The 22,700-nt window shown below is 43.8% G+C and overlaps 1 protein-coding gene and 1 pseudogene across 5 annotated transcripts in view; one reads left to right on the top strand and one right to left on the bottom strand.

Annotated features, from left to right (window-relative positions):
• The window catches only part of DENND2A (DENN domain containing 2A), a 103,741-nt gene that overhangs the window by 26,336 nt on the left and 54,705 nt on the right, over window positions 1–22,700 (bottom strand). For 4 of the 5 annotated variants that reach the window (XM_055335185.1, XM_055335189.1, XM_055335184.1 and 1 more), the window contains exons 6-12: window positions 18,703–18,903; window positions 15,270–15,363; window positions 14,636–14,686; window positions 13,342–13,529; window positions 6,137–6,246; window positions 4,658–4,727; window positions 2,984–3,061 (exon numbers count right to left, since the gene is read on the bottom strand). In XM_055335185.1, the coding sequence (XP_055191160.1) occupies window positions 2,984–3,061; window positions 4,658–4,727; window positions 6,137–6,246; window positions 13,342–13,529; window positions 14,636–14,686; window positions 15,270–15,363; window positions 18,703–18,903 (792 nt within the window). The remainder of the gene's footprint in view (window positions 1–2,983; window positions 3,062–4,657; window positions 4,728–6,136; window positions 6,247–13,341; window positions 13,530–14,635; window positions 14,687–15,269; window positions 15,364–18,702; window positions 18,904–22,700) is intronic. The other variant, XM_055335188.1, reaches the window with a different exon arrangement.
• Window positions 21,020–21,284, top strand: LOC129515941 (40S ribosomal protein S27-like; annotated as a pseudogene).

Raw genomic sequence — 22,700 nt, forward strand, 5'->3', positions numbered from 1 at the left:
CAGTAATTCCACACTTATGGGTACATAGCCCAAAGATTTGAAAGCAGGGACTCAGATATATGAATAGCCATGTTCATAGTAGCATAATTCACAATAACTAAAACATGGAAACAACACAAACATCCATCTAGAAAAACAGATAAAGAAAATATGACATATACAAACAATACCATGCTATCCAGCCTTAAAAAAGATGCTTCTCCCTCCTCCTGTGTCTCTGCCTCTCTATGTCTATCATAAATAAATAAATAAATAAATAAATAAGTAAGTAAATAAATAAATAAATCTTTAAAGAAAGGGGGGGGGGATCCCTGGGTGGCTCAGCGGTTTGGCACCTGACTTTGGCCCAGGGCGCAATCCTGGAGTCCCGGGATTGAGTCCCACGTCAGGCTCTTGACATGGAGCCTGCTTCTCCCTCCTCCTGTGTCTCTGCCTCTCTCTCTCTCTCTCTCTCTCTCTCTCTCTCTCTCTCTCTCTCTCATAAATAAATAAATAAATAAATAAATAAATAAATAAATAAATAAATAAATCTTTTTTTTTTTAAAAAGGAAAGAAATTCTGACACATGCTCCAATATGGATGAACCTTGAGGACATATGCTAAGTGATACAAGCCGTTCACAAAAGGATAAAAATTAGATTCCATTTACATGAGATCCTGCAGTAATCAGATTCATTGAGACAGACAGTAGAATGGTGACTGCCAGAGGTCCAGGGGAGAGGGGAATGGTGATTTAGTGTTTAGTGTTGCAGAGTTTTAGTTCAGGGGTATCAAAAGATTCTGGAGGGAGGCCTGGGTGGCTCAGCGGTTAAGTGTCCACCATCAGCTCAGGGTGTGATCCCGGAGTCCCAGGATCAAGTTCCACATTGGGCTCCCTGCATGGAGCCTGCTTCTCCCTCTGCCTTGTCTCTGCCTCCCTCTCTGTTTTCTTATGAATAAATAAATAAAATCTTAAAAAAAAAAAAAAGATTCTGGAGCTGGATGATGGTGACAGATGACATACAATGCGAATGAACATGTTAATCAACTGTATAGTTAAAAATGGCTAAAACAGGATGCCTGCATGCTCAGTCAGTTAACTGTCTGCCCATGGGTCATGATCGCAGGGTCCTGGGATTGGGTCCCACATCAGAATCCCTGCTCAGCGGGGAAGTCTGCTTCTCCCTCTGCCTCTCCCCCCTGCTTATTTACACTCACACTCTCGCTTTCTCGCTCTCTCTCAAAAAAATAAATAAAATCTTTTAAAAAATGGCTAAAATAGGAAGGAGTGCCTTGCTGGCTCAGTTGGTAGAGTGTGCAACTCTTGACCTTGGAGTTGATCTTGGGGTTGTGAGTTTGAGTCCCATGTTGGGTATAGAGATTACTTAAAAAGAAAGTCTTAAAAAATGGCTAAAATAGGGCAGCCCAGGTGGCTCAGCAGTTCAGTGCCGCCTTCAGCCCAGGGTGTGATCCTGGAGACCTGGAATCGAGTCCCATGCCGGGCTCCCTGCATGGAGCCTGCTTCTCCCTCTGCCTGTGTCTCTGCCTCTTTCTCTGTGTCTCTCATGAATAAATAAGTAAAATATTTTTAAAAAATGGCTAAAACAATAATTGTTTTTAAAATAGATTTTATTTGAGAGAGAGAGAGAGAAAGTGCATGAGCAGGGTGAGGGGTAGAGGGAGAGGGACAAGAAGGCTACACACTGAGCAGGGAGTCTGATGCAGGGCTCGATCCTAGGACCCTGAGATCATGACCTGAGCCAAAGGCAGACACCTAATGACTGAGACACCTAGGCACTCTTATAAATAAAATCTTCAACAACACCAACAACCTCCTAGGAGAGACCCAGGTGAGCAGCAATACAGAACTGTCCTAGAGCCTATAAATGGCCAACTTCCACATAAAAGGCTTACCAACTCAGTGGAGTGAAGGTAAGAACACAGATACATTGATGCTATTCTTTATTTTTAACAGACTTACACAGAAGTACAAGTTCTACCAAGGCAAGAGGTTACATTAGATCAGTATGAGTCAGGCTTACTCAGAGGGTAGTGGGGTGGACAGGAGGTGGACATGTTTTAGAATGCTTTTAGGAAGTGCTGGCCATTCATGGACAGTAGACATAGGACTTCAATTCTCCGAAAAAAAGCTCAGACTGAAAGTGTATGCTCAAGAATAATTTAAAATCAATTTATGGGGCAGCCCCGGTGGCTTAGCAGTTTAGTGCTGCCGTCAGCCCCGGGGTATGATCCTAGAGACCCGGGATCGAGTCCCACATCGGGCTCCCCACATGGAGCCTACTTCTCCCTCTGCCTGTGTCTCTGCCTATCTCTCTCTGTGGGTCTCTTATGAATGATTAAAAAAAAATAAATTTATGGATTAGATATTCACGTCTGGTTAATGTAGGAAATTAATGTTGGATTATATCTAAAATTTTTGAGATTATCATCATACACATTAGTAATTAGCTCTCTTCTATCCACCCAGAATAGTGGGGTGGATTAGACGATTCAGTATGGCAATTCCTAGGGCTTGATGCATTGGCTCATCTTTCCAAAAAGAGGGCCAAATTATATAAAGATTTTGATACATTAAGAGTATAACCACAATAATAAGTATCTCACACTAACAACACATATGTACATAGACATTTATACAACCATCCATCATAGTGGCCTTTTTGTCATGCAAAAGCGAATATGAGAAAAGTTGATGCTTAGAAAAAGAAAATCACAAGGAATATTCTGGAAAGATCCTCTGCCCCTTCTGTCCTCTGCAATTATTTTGACTCTCCCCCCACAAGCTGCTTCTGGTCCCTGACCTTCCTCAGCTTTCACTGAGGGTACTAATGATAAAAGGACAGAGGAGGTGATGTGGAGAGGAAGTGGGAAGGAAAATGTTAGGATACGATTATAAAAGTACCAGGAGTCAAGGTGTTTCCTGTGTCTTCCTGGGCTCTGCCTTGCCTTCCCTTTCTCCCTTCTCTGAGACCCAAGTCCTTACCTTTGAAAAGAGGCTGAAGCATCCCAGGCGGCTCACAATGCAGTAAACTTCAGGGAGACGCTTCCCTTTGCCACCAGGCTTTTTAGAGTGAAACACAAGGAAATTATGTGTTACCACTTCAAAGGAGAAGAGAACCCAAACAGTTTTAAGTGCCTATCATGTACCAGATGTTTCCCCACATAGCAGCTTTTGAAAACCCATTTAGGTAAGTAGTTACCAATACCCCATTCTATAGGTGGGAACCACTCTGGTCACGTGGCATATATATTTATATTCTCCTGAAGGACCAAATCAAGAGTGTTGTGTACACAGTAGGTGCTCAATATGGCCTGTGGGGCCATAAAGTAAGGAAGCTTAACTTGTTTACCCAAATCACTGTGGTTCCTCTTAAGGAGCTACCTTGAAAACAAATTTTATTATAATGATAATTCCAAATCAGAAATCATTTCAGAACATCCTTTTTGGAAACTGCCTTTTAAGTTAATTTTCAAACCTAAATGAAAATCTATCTCCATATGTCAAAGTAATTTTATCAACAAAACTTATTATATCCCACTTAACTTTTTATTTTTTATTTATTTTTTCCACTAACTTAAAAAAAACTTTTTTTTAAGATTTTATTTATTTATAGAGACACACAGAGAGAGAGAGAGAGAGAGAGGCAGAGACACAGGCAGAGGGAGAAGCAGGTTCCATGCAGGGACGTGGGACTCGATCCAGGGTCTCCAGGATCACACCCTGGGCTGCAGGTAGCGCTAAACCGCTGCGCCACCGGGGCTGCCCAACTTTTTAAATTGTTATCCACACTTTTTATTCACTAATTAATTCAACAAATATATAAATTTTTTAATTCAACAAATATTTATTGACTACCATGTGCTGTGTATTATCTTGACTCTTAATTATATCAGCTTATTTTGAAGACTCAAAATCACTCAGTGCAAAATGATTTGCTCCCACTAAAGATTTTCAAAAGAATGGGTCTCAAAAAGACAAGCTTGGGCAGGCCGGGTGGCTTAGTGGTTTAGTGCCGCCTTTGGCTCAGAGCGTGATCCTGGAGACCCAGGATCAAGTCCCATGTTGGGCTCCTGGCATAGAGTCTGCTTTTCTTTTTCTCTCTGCCTGTGTCTCTGCCTCTCTCTCTCTCTCTCTCTGTCTCTCATGAGTAAATAAATAAAATCTTAAAAAAAATAAAATAAAATAAAAAGACAAGCTCTGGGGACACCTGAGTGGCTTAGTGATTGAGTGTCTGCCTTTGGCTCAGGGCATGATCCCAGGATCCTGGGATCAAGTCCCACATTGGGCTCTCTGCATGGAGCCTGCTTCTCCCTCTGTGTGTCTCTCATGAATAAATAAATAAAATCTTAAAAAAAAATAAAAGGAAGGACAGAAAGGTCTTTTATTTGGCAGGGAAAATACTGGAGGAAGTATTTTCTTTCTAAAGGAGACAAAGTTGTTCCCTTCTACCAATAAGACTTAGGTGAACCCCCAAATCTTCCATGGTTTTATTTATTTTATTTTTTATTTTTTAAAAATCTTCCATGGTTTTAACTCCCCTGATTAACCAGTCACACTTCCCACCTCTTCTCTCGTGGCACATGGTGAAGCCCCAGGAATCCAGCTCTGCCCGGGGCTGCCCAGAGTTCTGGCAGACAGACAGCAGAGTATACTAACCAGTAGTCTTCGGCAGTAACCAAATCTTCTGCTCCCATCTTCTCCAGTTAAGACAAATGAGAAGGTTTCACTGCAGTTGGGGAAACAAAAGTGCATTACACAGCAAAACAAAACAAAAGACACATGATAGCATTCAGGAGACATTCTGGAGGGGGCCATCAAAAGGGCTGCTCCTTGTCCTGCCCGTCCATCTCTGTACAGGGACTCTGTGTCAGGCAGAGGGAGACCTAAAGTGTCAACTGCATCCTGAGAGGACAAGCTCTCATAGCATTCTTTCATCTGAGCTGTCCCATCGCCCAAAGCATGGCAGTCACTTACAAAGCATCTGCTGGGACTACTGTCCTCCATGAGCTGGGAGATGAGATGGCATCTGCCACTTAAGGGATGTGACTCAGTGAAGGAGCAGCTGAAGAGTGGGGCTGTTCTGTGTCCCTCTTGGAATTGCCCCTGGGGTGACCCTCCCTGAGAACTGTCTCTTTAGAGCTCCTCCGACCTCAACCTCCTGGCCTCGGCTCAAACTGCCCTGGAGAGACTGCTAGGCCAACTTCAAAGAACACAGCATCCCTGAAACACAGGATATGCAGCCCTCTGAGTTTGATCAATTGCTGAAATATCTGATAACAAAAATACTGGTATGTAACAACATGGTTAAAGCAGAAATGTAAACCTATCACAATCTGAGTTAACAACTGAATGGGCTGCTCTTAAAGAAATGTTTCCAGAGCATGGGACAAGGAAGGGTGATAGGCAATGCTCCTCTAGCTTCTCCTAGACTCAAGAATTACTTCTGCCCCTCACAGGGGCTTATGGACCAAATAGGCCCAGATTTAATGGGAGGCCTGGGAATTTGCCTATTTAGCAAGGTGGTTCTTATCTTCAGGGAAGTTTTAAAACACAGGTGGGGAAAATCTCTAGCCAGGGGCCCATCAGGATCGCTCAGCAGGGACGCCTGGGTGGCTCAGTGGTTAAGCATCTGCCTTTGGCTCAGGGAATGATGCTAGGGTCCCAGGATCAAGTCCTGCATTGGGCTTCCTGTATGAGGCCTGCTTCTCCCTTTGCCTGTGCCTCTGCCCCTCCCTCTCTCATTCTGTTCTTTCATGAATAAATAAATTCTTAAAAAAAAGCGGGGGGGGGGGGGGGGAATCCCCGGGTGGCGCAGCGGTTTGGCGCCCGCCCTTGGCCCAGGGCGTGATCCTGGAGACCAGGGATCGAATCCCACGTCGGGCTTCCGGTGCATGAAGCCTGCTTCTCCCTCTGCCTGTGTCTCTGACTCTCTCTCTGTGACTATCATAAATAAATAAATAAATAAATAAATAAATAAATAAATAAATAAATAAATAAATAAAATTAAAAAAAAAAAAAAAAGGATCACTCAGCAGCAGAAAGACTGAACTATGGCCTCTGTCCTCTCTGGCACCCCTCCCTGGTTCCTGCCTACATTAGCCTTTGGGGGTAGGGAAGGGAGATGCCAGCACATACCTGGTAAATTGCTGGACAGGTGTCCAATCCTTGGCATCAGGAAAACAGAATTGGGGGATAGCCTTCAGTTGGTCCTCAGCCTCTCTCATGAACTTGAAAGACCTTTCCAACTGTAGGGAGAAAGGTGAGAGAAGGTTGGGAATTGAACCCCAGTATGGGAGAGAGAGGCAGATGCTTTGCAAGACCACATCTTCCACACTCCCATAGTTGAGACCACCACCTTAACCTTAGGAAGCGTTTGCAGGTCAGTCTGCTGGGGTCTTTTTTTCCTAGGGCATTATCAACTCCAGCCTTACGGGGAAAGTCAGGAGAAAAAAAGAATAGTGTGTTTTAGAGAAATAGTTTTCATGTCTAACATTCTGGAATATAACTACTTAATTTTTTTTGTATATATATTTTTGGACTATATTATTTTTATTTTATTTTATTTTTAAAAGATTTTATTTATTTATTCATGAGAAACAGAGAGAAAGAAGCAGAGACATGGGCAGAGAGAGAAGCAGGCTCCATGCAGGGAACCTGATGTGGGACTCAATCCTAGGACTCCAGGATCACGCCCTGAGCCAAAGGCCAATGCTCAACCACTGAGACACCAGGCATCCCAGACTATAACTATTTTAATCAATAAGGAAAAAGTGTCGAAGTTATCCTCTTCAAATACGAAACTCATAGATCTGCAAGGTGGAGCTGCAAATCTGGTCTTCTAATCTCTGGGCCGATGGAAGATGCCCTTCCTTGATCCAGGCAGACATTTTATAACACTTCTTAGCGAATACAACCAGTTAAATTACATCATACAGTAAACTTTAATTAATTTCAATGTCCTTGGGACACCTAGGTGGCTTAGTGAGTGTCTGCCTTTAGCTCAGGATGTGATCCCAGGGTCCTGGGATTGAGTCCCACATCGGGATCCCTACAGGGAGCCTGCTTCTCCCTCTATGTCTCTGCCTCTCTCATGAATAAATTAATAAAATCTTTTAAGAAAAATAATTTCAATGCCCTTGAATGTCAGAACCAAAAGGAAACTAGACATCATCCAGTCTCACATTCCTATTTTAGAGATAAGGAAGTAAGCCCTGACATGTTAAATGATTTGTCCATGGTCACACAACTAGTGTGGAATCTAGTAGGAATTTTATTTTTTTAACTTTCATTTATTTTTTTTTTTTTTAAGAGAGAGAGTGTGGGGAGGAGCAGAAGGAGAGAGACAAGTAGACTCTGCTGAACATGGAGCCTGATGCAGGGCTCCATCCTATGACCCTGAGATCATGACCTGAGCTGAAATCAAGAGACGAATGCTCAGCTGACTGACCCACCTAGGAGCTCCTCTAGCTAGGAATCTTAATCTTTAGTGTCTCTCTCTCTTTGATTTGACATCACAGACTGGATGAATATCCTCTTGTTAAAAAACAACAAATTTACAAAGTCTGATTAGAGATTGTATTTATTTATTATTATTTTTAAATATTTTATTTATTTACTCATGAGAAACACAGAGAGGAGAGAGAGGCAGAGACACAGGCAGAGGGAGAAGTAGGCTCCATGCGGGGAGCCCGATGTGGGACTCAATCTCGGGTCTCCGGGATCATGCCCTGGGCTGAACATGGCGCTAAATCGCTGAACCACCCGGGCTGCCCCTAGAGATTGTATTTTTTTTTTAAGATTTTATTTATTTATTCATGAAGGACACAGAGGAGAGAGGCAGAGGCAGAGACATAGGCAGAGGAAGAAGCAGGCTCTATGCAGGGAGCCCGATGTGGGACTTGATCCCAGGTCTCCAGGATCATGCCCTGGGCTGAAGGCAGGTGTTAAAGCGCTGAGCCACCCAGGGATTCCCTAGAGATTGTATTTAAAGCCACGTGTTTACTTGTGTCTGAACAGGAGTCTGTGCTTTGCACCCCATTCTGTAGACCTGCTGAACAACAACATGCGTATAGCTGACAACACTGTACTATATACTTGGAAACATGGGAGGGTGAATTTTATGTGATGTATCTTTGGTGCCATGTTAAAAATGAAGCACTGTAGGTTCAAGTTTAGGAGACAAAAAGGAATAATTAGTAATTAGCAAGTTTGTTCATAAATTTGTATTTCGAAAGGTTTGGGAAGAATTGCTGACTTTTTTTTTTTTAAGATTTTATTTATTTATTCATGAGACAGTGAGAGAGAGAGAGGCAGAAACACAGGCAGAGGGAGAAGCAGGCTCCATGCAGGGAGCCCACTGCAGGACTGTATCCCTGGGCTGAAGGCGGCGCTAAACCGCTGAGCCACCCCGGCTGCCCTCACTTCTGTTCTTATTGATAAGTTTATATTTAACTTTTGTTTATAAAGAGGTTTTTTTAAAATGATTTTACTTATTTATTCATGGGAGACACAGAGAGAGAGACAGGCAGAGGGAGAGGCAGGCTCTATGCAGGGAGACTGATGTGGGACTCGATCCCAGGACTCCAGGATCACACCCTGGGCCAAAGGCAGGCACTTCCCGCTGAGTGAATGGGGAAACAATGGATCCCCATTGTTTATAAAGAGTTAAAGAAAAATTATGCTCAAGTTACCTTCAGTAATTTGATGTACCAAGTATTTTAAGTGGAGAATGAAATTTCTTTTTTATAGTATTATCAACTTTAATATTTGTATTTAGCCTTATAAACAGAACAATTAATATTTAGTAGCATTTAGATTAATATCACATATTTAACACTGTTGCTTTTATTTTCTTTTTTTTAATAAATTTATTTTTTATTGGTGTTCAATTTACCAACATACAGAATAACACCCAGTGCTCATCCCGTCAAGTGTCCCCCTCAGTGCCCGTCACCCACTCACCCCCACCCCCAACCCTCCTCCCCTTCCACCACCCCTAGTTTCCCAGACTTAGGAGTCTTTATGTTCTGTCTCCCTTTCTGATATTTCCCACACATTTCTTCTCCCTTCCCTTATATTGCCTTTCACTATTATTTATATTCCCCAAATGAATGAGAACATACAATGTTTGTCCTTCTCCGATTGACTTACTTCACTCAGCGAGAATGAAATTTCTGAAGTTAGAAAACTATAATGACTAACCTAAATTCTTTCTGTAATATTTTTCATCAATTTCTTATTTTGTCCCTCAGAGCTTGCTATTGACCTCCACCTCAAACCAGCTTTGCAGACAGCTTCTGAAGTCTGCAGACCAGCAGCTCTGTTGAATGCATCCCAGAGGATCTGCAAGCTATCTCAGGACACCAAATCAGAGAGGGGAGGTCTCTAAAGAGAGTGTCCAATGGAAGAGAGCACCAGGCTGATTTTTTTTTTTTCAACTTAAAAACCTACTTCTAGTATGCTTCCCCTTAGGCTAGAGCAAATATAATTAAAACTGTTATTAATATTAATGGTTGAAACAACTATCAATGATTAAACAGCTACCATTTATAGACTTAAAGCCAATTATTATTATTATTATTATTATTTTTTTATGATAGTCACCCACACACAGAGAGAGAGGCAGAGACACAGGCAGAGGGAGAAGCAGGCTCCATGCCTGGAGCCCGACGTGGGATTCGATCCCGAATCTCCAGGATCACGCCCTGGGCCAAAGGCAGGCGCCAAACCACTGCGCCACCCAGGGATCCCTTAAAGCCAATTATTAATTGTCCTTTGGTTTTCCTTCTTTGAAATCAGTAGTCACTGTCTCTTTTCTATATAATGATTCTCTCTTTCATCCATGACCCAGAAGATTCAAACTGATCCTGGAGCAGTTTTTGAGTTGGTAATTCACTAGCTTGGGCTGTTGCCAAAGCAATAATTTTGATTACCCTTGAACAGTCTCACAGAGAAGCAAATATCAGCTGGGTGTAGTTGTTGGAAGGGGTCATTAATCACCACAGAGTGAAAGGCCATCAACTATATTAGAAAACTGAAGAGCGGGCCTTGTAGGTAGGCAAGTTCCAGCACTTTTCGATATAGCCCATCCATTTGGGTGTACCCACCCTCAGATCACATCCATGACACATGCAAATATGTGTGTTCACACATGTGCCTACACATGCTGTCATCAACATAGGAGTTATCAACACATATGTGCACATATGCTCATTTACAGGAAGTGAGACGTGGAGATATCTCTCGCAAATACAAGCCATCAGGGACGCCTGGGTGGCTCAGCAGTTGAGCATCTGCCTTCGGCTCAGGGTGTGATCCCAGAGTACCAAAGTACCAGAGTCCCGGGATTGAGTCCCACATCAGGCTCCCTGCATGGAGCCTGCTTCTCTCTCTGCCTGTGTCTCTGCCTCTCTCTCTCTCTCTCTGTCTGTCTCTCTCATGAATAAATAAATCTTAAGTCTTAAAGAAAACCCAAAACAAATACAAGCAATCATAAATGGCTGGAAAATTTCCCAATGTCCATGAATTGTCATAAAGATAATTACACGATACTGAGCATTTTAATGGAACATGGCAGACATGATCTTTAGTGTACAAATATGGAAGGTAAGTCTTGGTCAAGGTGACTATAGAAGTGGGGGATAAAACTCATGAGAAAGAGAGAAGAGAAAGAAGATCCTTCTGATAGAGAAAAAGAGCAAAGGCAAGAAGATATAGACTGATCTGCAAACATGCGTGTATAAAATGATCACATGACATTCAAAATATATATCTAAAGAAACACAGACAACAAGATACATTTCCAGCAGAAAGAGACCAATTAAACAGATTAGGGCATACCCACATAACAGAGCTTTATATAATTTAAAAAATAATGTTCCAGACCTTGTACTAAATATGTTTCTACTAAATAATAATATGTTTACAAAACATGATGCAAAAATTATACAATGTACAACACCAGCTTTGTCAGAAAATTATACTATGAGAAAAGATAAAATGCTAACAGCAATGATCTCTGTGAAGTAAGAGTATAGATGACTTTTTCTTGATTCATTCCCAGGTCAGTCCCCTTTCCAACAATGATTATACAAGTTTCCACTCAAAGGAAGCGTTTTTCTTTTAAGATTTATTTATTTGAAAGAGAGCAAGAGTGAGAAAACAGAGGGAGAGGGAGAAGCAGCCTCCATGCAGGGAGCCCGACGTGGGACTCGATCCAGGGTCTCCAGGATCATGCCCTGGGCTGCAGGCGACGTCAAACTGCTGCGCCACCGGGGCTGCCCTGTTTCTTAAAATATATTTTTTATTATTTTGTTATTTTTTAAAATATTTTATTTATTTATTCATGAGAGACAGAGAGAGAGAGAGAGAGAGAGAGAGAGAGAGAGAGAGAGAGAGGCGCAGAGATACAGGCAGAGGGAGAAGCAGGCTCCATGCAGGAGCCTGATGCGGGACTCGATCTGGGGACTCCAGGATCACACCCTCGGCCAAAGGCAGGCGCTAAACCGCTGAGCCACCCAAGGACTCCTTTTTTTTTTTTTTTTTTTTTAAGATTTTACTTATTTATTCATGAAAGACAGAGAGAGAGGCAGGGACACAGGCAGAGGGAGAAGCAGGCTCCATGCAGAGAGCCCGATGTGGGACTCGTGGGACTCGATCCCAGGTCTCCAGGACCACAACCTGGGCCGAAGGTGGCGCTACACTGCTGAGCCACCCGGGCTGCCCATGAAGACAGGGCTTGATTGCTGTACTGGACCACAGTGGGCAGGACAGAAAGAAGCTGGCCAGGATACAAGGGAACCTTGGCCTTGGTGCATGGTGGGATTACCCGTGGGTAGTGGCAGAAGAGAGGCTCTGAGGAGAGGTGGATTCGTACTCCCTTCCTTCTTCCTGCCTCTGAGCACCTTCATTAAAATGTGTGTGCAACCTCACGTTCTACCTCACGTTCTACCTCAAAGATAAGTCTTTGTATGCTTATCTTTTGCCCTTCTCTCAGGGTGTGAGTTTCTTGAGAACAGGAAACACATTCTGCTCATCTTTGTAATAACATGGTGTCAAGCAGAAAACAGCTTGAATGTACTAGGGTCTCAGTAAATTCTGGTTGGATTGAATTAGAACCTCTTTAATACTGCTGTCAAAGTCTAAAAATAGGGGATCCCTGGGTGGCTCAGTGGTTTCACGCCTGCCTTTGGCCCAGGGTGCGATCCTGGAGTCCCGGGATCGAGTCCTGCATCAGGCTCCCGGCATGGGGCCTGCTTCTCCCTCTGCCTGTGTCTCTCTGCCTCTCTCTCTCTCGGTCTATCATAAATAAATAAAAAAATAAATCTTTAAAAAAAAAGTCTAAAAATAATTTATACATTATTGGTGTTGCCATTTGAGGCTTTACTGAGGCCATTTCATTTTAGGTGTCTAATTTAATGTATGTTAAAGCCAAATCCACAGGGGCATCTGGGTGGCTCAGTCCATTAAGCACCTGCCTTTGGCTAGGGTCATGATCCCAGGGTCCTGGGATCAAGCCCCATGGTGGACTCTGCTCATCAGAGAGTCGGCTTCTCGGTCTCTTTCTCTCTCACTCCCCCTTCCCATTACTCATGTTCTCTCTCTCTTCCTCTCTCAAAATTTTTTTTAAAATATTTTATTTATTTATTTATTTATTTATTTATTTATTTATTTATTTATGAATGACACAGAGAGAGAGAGACAGGCAGAGGGAGAAGCAGGCTCCATGCAGGGACCCTGACGTGGGACTTGATCCCGGGCCTCCAGGATCTGGCCCTGGGCTGAAGGTGGCGCTAAACCACTGAGCCACCCAGGCTGCCCTTCCTCTCTCAAATTAAAAAAAAAAAAAAAAAAGCCAAATCTGCATAGCCATGAGCCATGTTAGAATAGAATAGGATTCTAGTGCATATATCCAGAGGTATGCAGTGCATGTACAGATATTTAGCATGGACACAAACACAATACTCCCTGGGGAGAGGTGTGGGGCTGATGGGAAAAAAGGCTTCTAGGTAGCCTGGGAAGAGATGTGGGTGGATAAGGAGATGGGGAGGATGATGAGGTTGGCATGGTCAGCATAGTCACCATAGGAAGTGAGAAAGTGTTTTTGTCGGTACTTTTGAGTCTTTGAATCTCTCACCTGCTGGGACCTCCCAAATTCTCCAGGGGCAGCTTTTTTCATTTGATATACCCTAATTAGGACTCATTTCCCAAATTTCTAGACACGGAGCACTCCTCAGACTTCCACATCTCCAGGGAACCATGAGTCCCAACAAGATGTTGGCAAGAACGCCACAGTCCCTCTGCAGGCCACAGAGGCCACAGAAGCCAAGCCTACCCCGTACCTTGAGCGGGAACTGCTGCGTGAGTTCTGGCACATAGGCAGCCCCGGCCTGCTTCTTGTGCAGTGACACAACCACAAAGTACTCGAACAGCTGCCTCTGCTGGTACTCCATAAGCTCCCGGTCAAGGGATGGGTATCTGGGAGCATGCTTCAGGCGAGACTTCACATTGACCAGGCGCTGGCTGTGAGCTGGGGAGAGAGGGAGTGCCTGGGCTCAACTCGCTTTCCAACATGGAACTACACAGAGAGATGATAGCTTATGTAGTTCTCAGCTCAGAGTACTCCTTCCAAACCTAAAAAAGTGTTCCCACATTTAACACATTAGTATGAAACTCTTTGTTTGGGGTCCCTGCCAGACTCTGGGGAGCAACACTGGACAGGCTGCCAGGCTAAACAGGGTGCAGGAGGGTGGACTGCAGGGCTCTGCTCTGCCAGGGGTTTGCTGTGTGGACTTGGGGCAGTGGCTTGAGTGATCCTTGAGTCTCTCCGTCAGGGGGGGTGGGGACACTGACTCCTCCCCTCACACATTTCCCTCAACTTTCAGTTTGTAGGATGTGATAAAATCCAGACCACAGAACTTTGGGAGTGAGGAACTCTAATCTTTTGCCTGACAGAATGGGCAGAGCCAAGACTAACTCAGGAGCTCCCACCCACCTTCCCTCCTGCCACTGTTCTGTGTGATGGAAACAGGCTTACTTTATTCTAGAGGTGGGTCAGGGAGCAGCTGGGCATGAGAGAGGAGTGAGGCTGGGCCATTGGCCAGATAGGCCCCATTTTACCTCACTCAGTAGTCCTGGACTATGGCTTTCTTTGGCTTCCCCCTGGGGTCTGAGAAATCATGGAAAACTCACTAAAGCCTGGACCAAAGTCACCAAACTTAGATCTACAGAGACCAATTATTGCAGTGACTTCATTTGACAGATGAGGAACTAGAGGCCCTGAGATCTTAAGTGATTTTCTCCTGACCTTCTAGCAATTTTCATGGGAATCGGACAAGAGGCTCTGGAATCCCAGGCCAACAGTGCTGTGCCCTACAGCTGTGGAAAGCACCAAGAAGGGGGGCCACTGTAGTTGTAGCCACCCTGTATCTCTGGAGCCACATGCTCAGCCACCAAACAGGCCCGTACTCAGCACTGACCACGCCCCAGTGAACCCTGCGGGTCCCCTATGCCCTCAGATGTTCACATCTTGCCCTAATAAGGTTGTGCAAGTACGCTCTGTGCCATCTGGGTAGGAAGCAGGAAGGACCATCTGGGTAGCTCCTCAGCCCCCTGCATGGCAACCAGTCATCTCACCTTTCAGCTTCTCCTCCGTGTCACTGTCAGACTCACTGTTCTCATCCGTCACTAGAAAGAAAAACAAGCAACAAACAAACAAAAAGTCAACGAGAAGAAAGTTACACACATGAGTTTTTCTTTCTAATATAGGAAACTTTCTGTGTGAAGTGACACAAATCCAAGATTTCTACTTCAGAGGGGCTATTTTCTTTTTGTCCATCGAAATGTTAATGGACAAACTAGGTCTTTGTTCAACTAAATATATTTCCAAATTAATGTGGCTCTGGTTCAGATGGTACCTATATCCAATAATATAGCAGAAACTGGCTCCTTTAATACATGCTGAGCAAAGACAGCGGCTCCCAGGGTGAGAGTTTGCAGTGCTGGGCTTGCTTGACCAATGGACAATGAAATAGGACAGAGGACCCACCACCAGGCTGAGCTCCTTCCCGGCTCTTTGGCTCTTCGGCTCTTTGCTGTCCCAAGGACAACAGGAGGTATTTACAAAGCACCAGTTTGTTCTCCTCTGTGGTGAGCAACCCAAAACAACAGGAAGCCTCTTTTAGGAAGAGTCTGTTTTCACATTGTTAGGGGAGAAGGGACGTGGCAGGTGGTGGTGATGGTGGTGGTAGTAGGGGCGGGGGAGTCCTACCTTTTCCTGAGTTGCTCTCCTGAGACTGGGACAGCCTCTTCACACGTTTCTTTCCTCTCCGAGCCTCATAAATGGCATTGATTCGCAACACCAGCTGCCAGACACGGGGAAAAGAAAAGCCAGTGTTAGCAACTTCCTCCCCATGTGCAGCTGGGATTCCTTTGCTGCTCATTCTCTTCTGGGATTATGGAAGGCCAGGGAAAGAAGGAGGGAGGGGCTGCTTCTTATTGGTCCACTGGCATCTTTCAACTCCTCTTTTATACCAGACAGGAACATGACCTTCGAGAACACTAGAGGAGGCTGCCATCCTCACTGATGTACGAACAGCTGATGTCTAAATATACTGACGCAGCCAGCGGAAACACAGGGAGACAATCTCATTGGCTAATTATGTGATGGCTGCGCCCCCTTCGATGCCAGGATGTTACTGTGGTTTGGGAGCAGGCTTTGCCCCCTCAGGAAAAAACAAAACAAAACAAAACAAAAAAAGTAAAAGACAGCAAAAATAAAAAGCCTCCCAGGCAGGGCCCCTTTTGTAGGAACAATGCCAAAGACCATCTGAGCAGCACTGGGTAGCGAGAAGGCTGGGATTACCTCCACTTGCTATCCAAAATTAGCCAGAAGACAGCTACAATATAGTTAACATCCTTCCACTTGTTAAAATACAGTGAACATTAGGATGTAAGCTCCATGCAGGTGGGAATTTTTGTCACTTTTGTTTGCTGCTGTAACAGTGCCTCTATGGGGTGGAACAGTGCCTGGCACCTAGTAGGTACTCAACAAGTATTTGTTGATTGTGAATTTGTTGGATGAATACTAAGCATCTCCTATGTACAAAGGGTTTTGCTAGGAGCTGTGAGGGATAAAAAGATATAAGACATAGCATCTGTTCCTGGGGAGTTCACAAGCTAATAGCAAGGACCAAGATGCATTCACAGCTATCAAACAATTCATGAGTGCCATGTGAGTAGAATGAACGACGTGACAGAGAGTTTTTCTCACTTTAAATCAGGTAGTAGAATAAATGGAAGCCATATATACTTCAATCAATAAACCTCTGTTCCTTTTTATTTAAAAAATTTTCCCCAGAGAGAAAAACTTTAAACATGCTCTCACATAACTGTATTTTTTTAAAGATTTTATTTATTTATTCATGAGAGACACACAGAGAGAGAGAGAGAGAGACAGAGACACAGGTAGAGGGAGAAGCAGGCTCCATGCAGGGAGCCTGACGTGGGACTCGATCCTGGGTCTCCAGGATCAGGCCCTGGGCTGCAGGCAGCACTAAACCACTGCACCACTGGGGCTGCCCATGACTGTATTTTTAAAAAAGATTTTATTTATTTATTCATGAGAGACACAGAGATAGAGAGAGGCAGAGATACAAGCAGAGGGAGAAGCAGGCTCCATGCAGGGAGCCCAACATGGGACTCGATCCCGGGTCTCTAGGATCAGGCCCTGCGCTGAAGGTGGTGCTAAACCGCTGAGCCAGGGCAGCCCGGGTGGCGCAGCGGTTTAGCACCACCTGCAGCCCGGGGCATGATCCTGGAGACCTGGGATCGAGTCCCACGTCAGGCTCCCTGCATGGAGCCTGCTTCTGCCTCTGCCTCTGCCTCTGCCTCTGTCTCTGTCTCTGTCTCTGTCTCTGTCTGTGTCTTTATGAATAAATAAATAAATAATCTTAAAAAAAAAAAAACCGCTGAGCCACCCAGGCTGCTCCAAGTTTTGTTGTTTTAAAAGTGTTCTGTACTAGGGGGCACCTGGGTGGCTCAGTCAATTAGGTGTCAGCTCTTGATTTTGGGTCAGGTCATGATCTCAAGGTCATGGGATGGAGCCCTGAGCTGGGCTCTGTGCTCAGCAGGGAGTCTGTTTAGGATTTTTCCTCTTCCTCTACCCCTCCCCCTACATTCTCTCTCTCTCTCTCTCTCTCTCTCTCTCTAATAAATAAATAAATAAACTTAAAAAAAAAGAATCGCATACTCAAATTTAGAGCTGTGTTAAAGGTCTTTTAACCCAACAGCTAATCCATTTTTCTCCGTTTAATTTGCTAAAATAATGATGAGGCTGGCAGTATGGACGTTAATAGCCACTTTTAATTATTCCACAACTGTAGGATTTTGACATTATGGATACCTATGAATGGTGCCAGAACAAGCAGAAGGGCAGTTAAGGGAGTGGCTAGGGAGGCCACACTTCGGGAGCCCCTGGAGCAGCTATCATGATGGCACAGGACAGTGACTCTGGAGGGCATTGGGTGGGAGGCACGGGAGTGAATCTCTGCTGAAAGAGACTAGGATCCACATATTAGTAGAGCTCATTCAGGAAGCATCAAATAATCAATATGCAACCTGCTCCAAGCCCTGGACCCTGGGCAGGACAAGGCCAAACGTGGAAGGCATAAAGGCCCGCCTGGGTCTTCTGCCTGCCTTCATGAGCAAAAAAAAAAGCAAGGTGCCTTTTCTTCTGTTCCACCTGCAACCCCCCTCCAACCAGGCTGCAGGTTATAGGTCTTTTTCTCAACCATCTGACCCTAGCTGCCCTTACTCTTCAGAATGGACTCTGATGATCGAAGTGACTCAACTTCACCTGAATGAGAAAGTTGGGGATAGGTGTGGTAGGAGTGAAATTACAATTAACCAAACTGCTGGGAGGAACCAGCTTGTAAATGTCCCATGACTTTCAGGTCAATGCACCGCTGTGAGAAATCTGATGAAATCTACAGATAATCCTCTCCTCTCTATCCCTCCAAACTCCCCAAAGCCTTCTATAATTTCATGATCCCTAAGTCCCATCCATCCATCCATCCATCCATCATCCATCCATCCATGTACTCAGAAATGAAGAATCTCTACTCTAAAAGTTCCCATAGGAAGTTGGTACCAAAGCGGCCAATGAAGAGGGACCAGCATGGAGGGCTGGAACAGAGCAAAAGGGAATTGAATCAATAGCAGCCGTATTAGGATGCATATGTGCCACTGGGCACATTTTACCTTTGGGACTGAAAAGAGCAAGGAAAGATGTAGTTTTGACAAGTGCCGCCTCAGAGCACAGGCTCCACATGGTACTGCCTCTGCAGCTGGTGTTGACCAAAGTGTGACTCAGAGCATGATGAATACAGCTCTACTTTTTGAGGCTGTGAAGGAGGAGGAAGTGGCCTTTTGAGACCAGGCTTTGGAAACATGATCTGGGATCATGAGTATAGGCTCCTGAGAGTTTAGGCTGGGAGAGGAAATGGCTAAGGGGAAGGCTACAGGACCACAGTAATAATGACAAAAGCCCAGATAGCCCAGTCTGCTAGTTTCACGGTAGTGTCTACCCGGCCTGTGATGAAGCAGGTAGAAGAGAGTTGTTCTTTGCCCAGACTCCTCTGAAGCCTTTCTCAGTAGTGAAGGGCAAGTGTGTATCTGTACACAAAGCTTGTTGCAAGTCTTACCTTGGGTATCTTTCTCTTCTTCCTGCCATTCTGCGGGTCTCCAAGGTTAAAGAAAGTGTCATCAGGGCTGCTGGGGGTGGAGGGAGGGCTGATTTTGGAAGGTGACCCATATCCATCCCGACTCAGCTTCCTGGTGTCCAGCAGTTTGAAGTTCCTCCTCTCTGAATTTTGCCGGAAAAAAGCAGGTTTGGCCAATGACTGCTGGGAAGGGAAAAGAGAAAAGAAGAGCAAATAAATACAACGGGCCTAACCGGGAGATAACTGGGGGTGCCAGTGATACAGACCACGAGATGGAGAGAGAAAGCTGGTCTCTCTTCCCAGGATATATGAGTTTGTTTAGGATAATGGATGCAAAGCCAATCCAGTCCCTCTTTTTAAATAAGTGAGAATTAGGGCAGCCCGGGTGGCTCAGCGGTTTAGCGCCATCTTCAGCCCAGTGCCTGAACCTAGAGACCCAGGATCGAGTACCACGTCAGGCTCCCTGCATGGAGCCTGCTTCTCCCTCTGCCTGCGTCTCTGCCTCTCTCTGTGTCTCTTGTAAGTAAATACATAAAATTTAAAAATAAATAAATAAGTGACAATTCACTGGCTCAATCCCTTACCTGTACAAATTGGGTATTCTGAAAACAAGACTCACTGTACTGTGAGGGAGGAGACCTAAGCCCAGCTTTGACCCTGCCCTTGATAAGGTGAGTGCCTCCTATACAAGGAGTTTCACTCCCTAAGGCTCAGAGTCTTATTTCTAAAAACGAGCCACTTTAATGTCAAAGGAAAAAAAAAAAACCTGGCAAAACACAAAAGAACAAAAAAAGCCACAGAAAATCCTGCAACTTGGAGAATTTATTTTTCTAAAAATACTACAAATTAATGAAAAGACAAACAGGTAAAAATAAGCCTGGAAAAAAATTTTTTAAATATTTTATTTATTGGGATGCCTGGATGGCTCAGCAGTTAAGCTCTGCTTTCATGATCAGGGTGTGATCCTGGAGTTCAGGGATCCAGTCCCACACTGGGCTCCCTGAGGGGAGCCTGCTTCTCCCTCTGCCTATGTCTCTGCCTCTTTCTCTCTCTCTGTGTCTCTCATGAATAAATAAATAAAATCTTTGAAAAAAAAAAAAAAGAGGGACTCAATCGCAGGACCCTGGGATCACAACCTGAGCCAAAGGCAGACTCAGCCACTGAGCTACCCAGGCACCCCAGGATTGGAAAATTTATAGGAAAAGAAATACAATGATGCTTAGATATAGAAAAGATTCTTAGTTTCATTCATAAAATTAAAATTCATAGAGACATTTTTCACTAAAGATTAGCAAAGGTAAATCTGATAACTCACTGGATTGGTGAAAGTGAGGGAAATAGTCCCTTTCACACTTTCATAAAATTTTGGTGGGACTGGAAATTGGTACAGTTCTATGGAGGGCAATCAAGCAGTGTCAACAAAATTACAAATGCATATACCCTTTCACTCCGCAATTCTACCTGTGGGAATGGGACCTACTGATATATACTTGTGTAAAGTTACATTGTATGAGGCAAGCTACATTGTGTAAGGTAAACTGTACACTGTGAAATGGTTTGCAAACACAAAATACTGGAAACAATCTAGATGTCTATCAGCAGATGCTGGTCAAGTAAGTTATGGTCCTCCACACCGTGAAATACAAGGCAGGTGTAAAAAATCTGAATGTACTGATACAGAAGGTTCTGACAGATGCATATCATGAGGCATAAGAAGCAAGGTGTAGGACAGCCAGCATACCATGCTGATATTTGTGTGTGTTTTCAGGAGCTATCCTACTGGTGTATGCATAGAATAGTTCTGAAGGATACATAAACTAACAGTGGTTGTTCTGCAGGACAGAAATGGAAGGTCAGGGGCGAGAGGAAGATTTTTCACTGTGTATCTTTCATACTCCTTAAATTTTGAACCATATGAATATATTAACATGGAAATAAAAAATAGATAAAATTTTAAAATTTCTGGACTATCCATTTCCTTAAAGAACTTCCAGGATGCACATTGTATGATAGTATAATTATAACTGCAAAGTCTCTTTTTAAAAATGAATTAATGAATTATATGGGGAAAAGGTATTTAAGCACCGGGCAAAATACCAGATATACAACAGCCATTCAATATATGTTTTTCTCTTATGACATGGACATTTTTTCATACTTTAATATGCTAACTGCTTTTTTCTTTATTATACTATTTATGTTCTTTGCCTTCTTTTGGGATCCCAGTGTTTTTCTTATTAATGTGGATGAGCTTTAAGCTATGAACTATATGCCTTTCTGGTAGTGATGACCTTCCCACAAGAACATGCCCCTCATGAAGGACCTCTTGCACCTGTCCCCGGAAGAGAAGAGGAGGAAATTCAAGAAGAAGCACCTGGTGCAGAGCCCCAACTCCTACTTCATGGATGTGAATGAAGTGCCTGGGATGCTACTAAATCACCACCATCTTCAGCCACGCACAGACCATAGTTCTATGTGTTGCCCACTCCACAGTCCTCTGCCAGCCCACGGGAGGAAAAGCAAGACTTACAGAAGGATGCTCTTTCAGGCGGAAGCAGCACTAAAAGCTCCCTGAATCAAGAAGAGTGGGACACTATCCCAATAAACAGATTTTGGATTAAAAAAAAACAAAACAAAACTATGAACTATTTGTCAATTTTGCTGCAAGTGTTTTGGGTTTTTTTTGGGGGGGTTATGTGAAATTTTTATATGTGAAAACTGTTCAACTTTTCCTTTGTGACTGATTTAATCTTGTCTCTCTTAGCCTAGAAAATCTGTATCTTTTTAGACATTTAATATGTATTTAATTTCATTTTCTTTTGGATTTTCTTTTTTTTCTTTTTTCTTTTTTTTAATTTTTTTTAATTTTTATTTATTTATGATAGTCACAGAGAGAGAGAGAGAGAGAGAGAGAGAGAGAGAGGCAGAGACATAGGCAGAGGGGGAAGCAGGCTCCATGCACCGGGAGCCCGATGTGGGATTCGATCCCGGGTCTCCAGGATCGCGCCCTGGGCCAAAGGCAGGCGCCAAACCGCTGCGCCACCCAGGGATCCCTATTGCTTGTAGTCTAAACTGATTTTTTTCTCCAAGCTAAGTTAACGCTATTCCATTTAATGAACAAGGCTTTTTGTTACCAAATATTATTTATTTATTTGAGAGAGAAAGAAAGCACAAACAGGGGTGGGGGTGGGGAGGGGTAGAGGGAGAGGGAGAACAGACTCCCTGCTAAGCAGGGAGACCTACATGGGGCTCCATCCCAGGACCCTGGGATCATGACCAGAGCCAAAGGCAGACACTTAATCAATAGAGTCTCCCAGGTGCCCCTTTTGCTATCAGTTTACAAGGCCACATTTACTCTATCTTAAACTCTTATAGAACAGTCTTATTCTGTTCCATTGATTTCTCAATTCTTGTACAGTTCCAAATAGTATGTATCAATAATTCCAGAACCTTTTCTTTTTAAAGATTCCTGGGAATAAAGACTCCTAGCTTGGGCAGCCCTGGTGGCACAGCGGTTTAGCGCCGCCTGAAGCCCAGGGTGTGATCCTGGAGACCCGGGATCAGGTCCCACATCAGGCTCCCTGCATGGAGCCTGCTTCTCCCTTTCCCTCTGCCTGTGTCTCTGCCTCTCTCTCTGTGTGTGTCTCTCATGAATAAATAAATAAAATTCTTAAAAATAAATAAATAAATAAATTGATTAATTAAATTAAAAAAATAAAAGACTCCTAGCTTTTCTAAGTGGCCTGCTCTAATGTTTGTATCATGAATCTATGGAGAGCTATCAATTGCTTGGCAACACAAGCCCTGAGTAGAAAAAGCCAGTATGGTTTGCTCACTGTGGGCATCTTAATAATTAAACTAGCACAAAGAAGAAGTATAATAACAAGCTTTCTTATAGACCAAGTTCCATCTGCAGTGAAGTCCAAGGAAATGGCCCCAATTCTTTCACTGCATTAGAATCACGTATCAAATTGTTGGCA

This window comes from Nyctereutes procyonoides, unplaced genomic scaffold, assembly GCF_905146905.1.
Source record: "Nyctereutes procyonoides isolate TBG_1078 unplaced genomic scaffold, NYPRO_anot_genome, whole genome shotgun sequence".
NCBI classification, from domain to species: domain Eukaryota; kingdom Metazoa; phylum Chordata; class Mammalia; order Carnivora; family Canidae; genus Nyctereutes; species Nyctereutes procyonoides.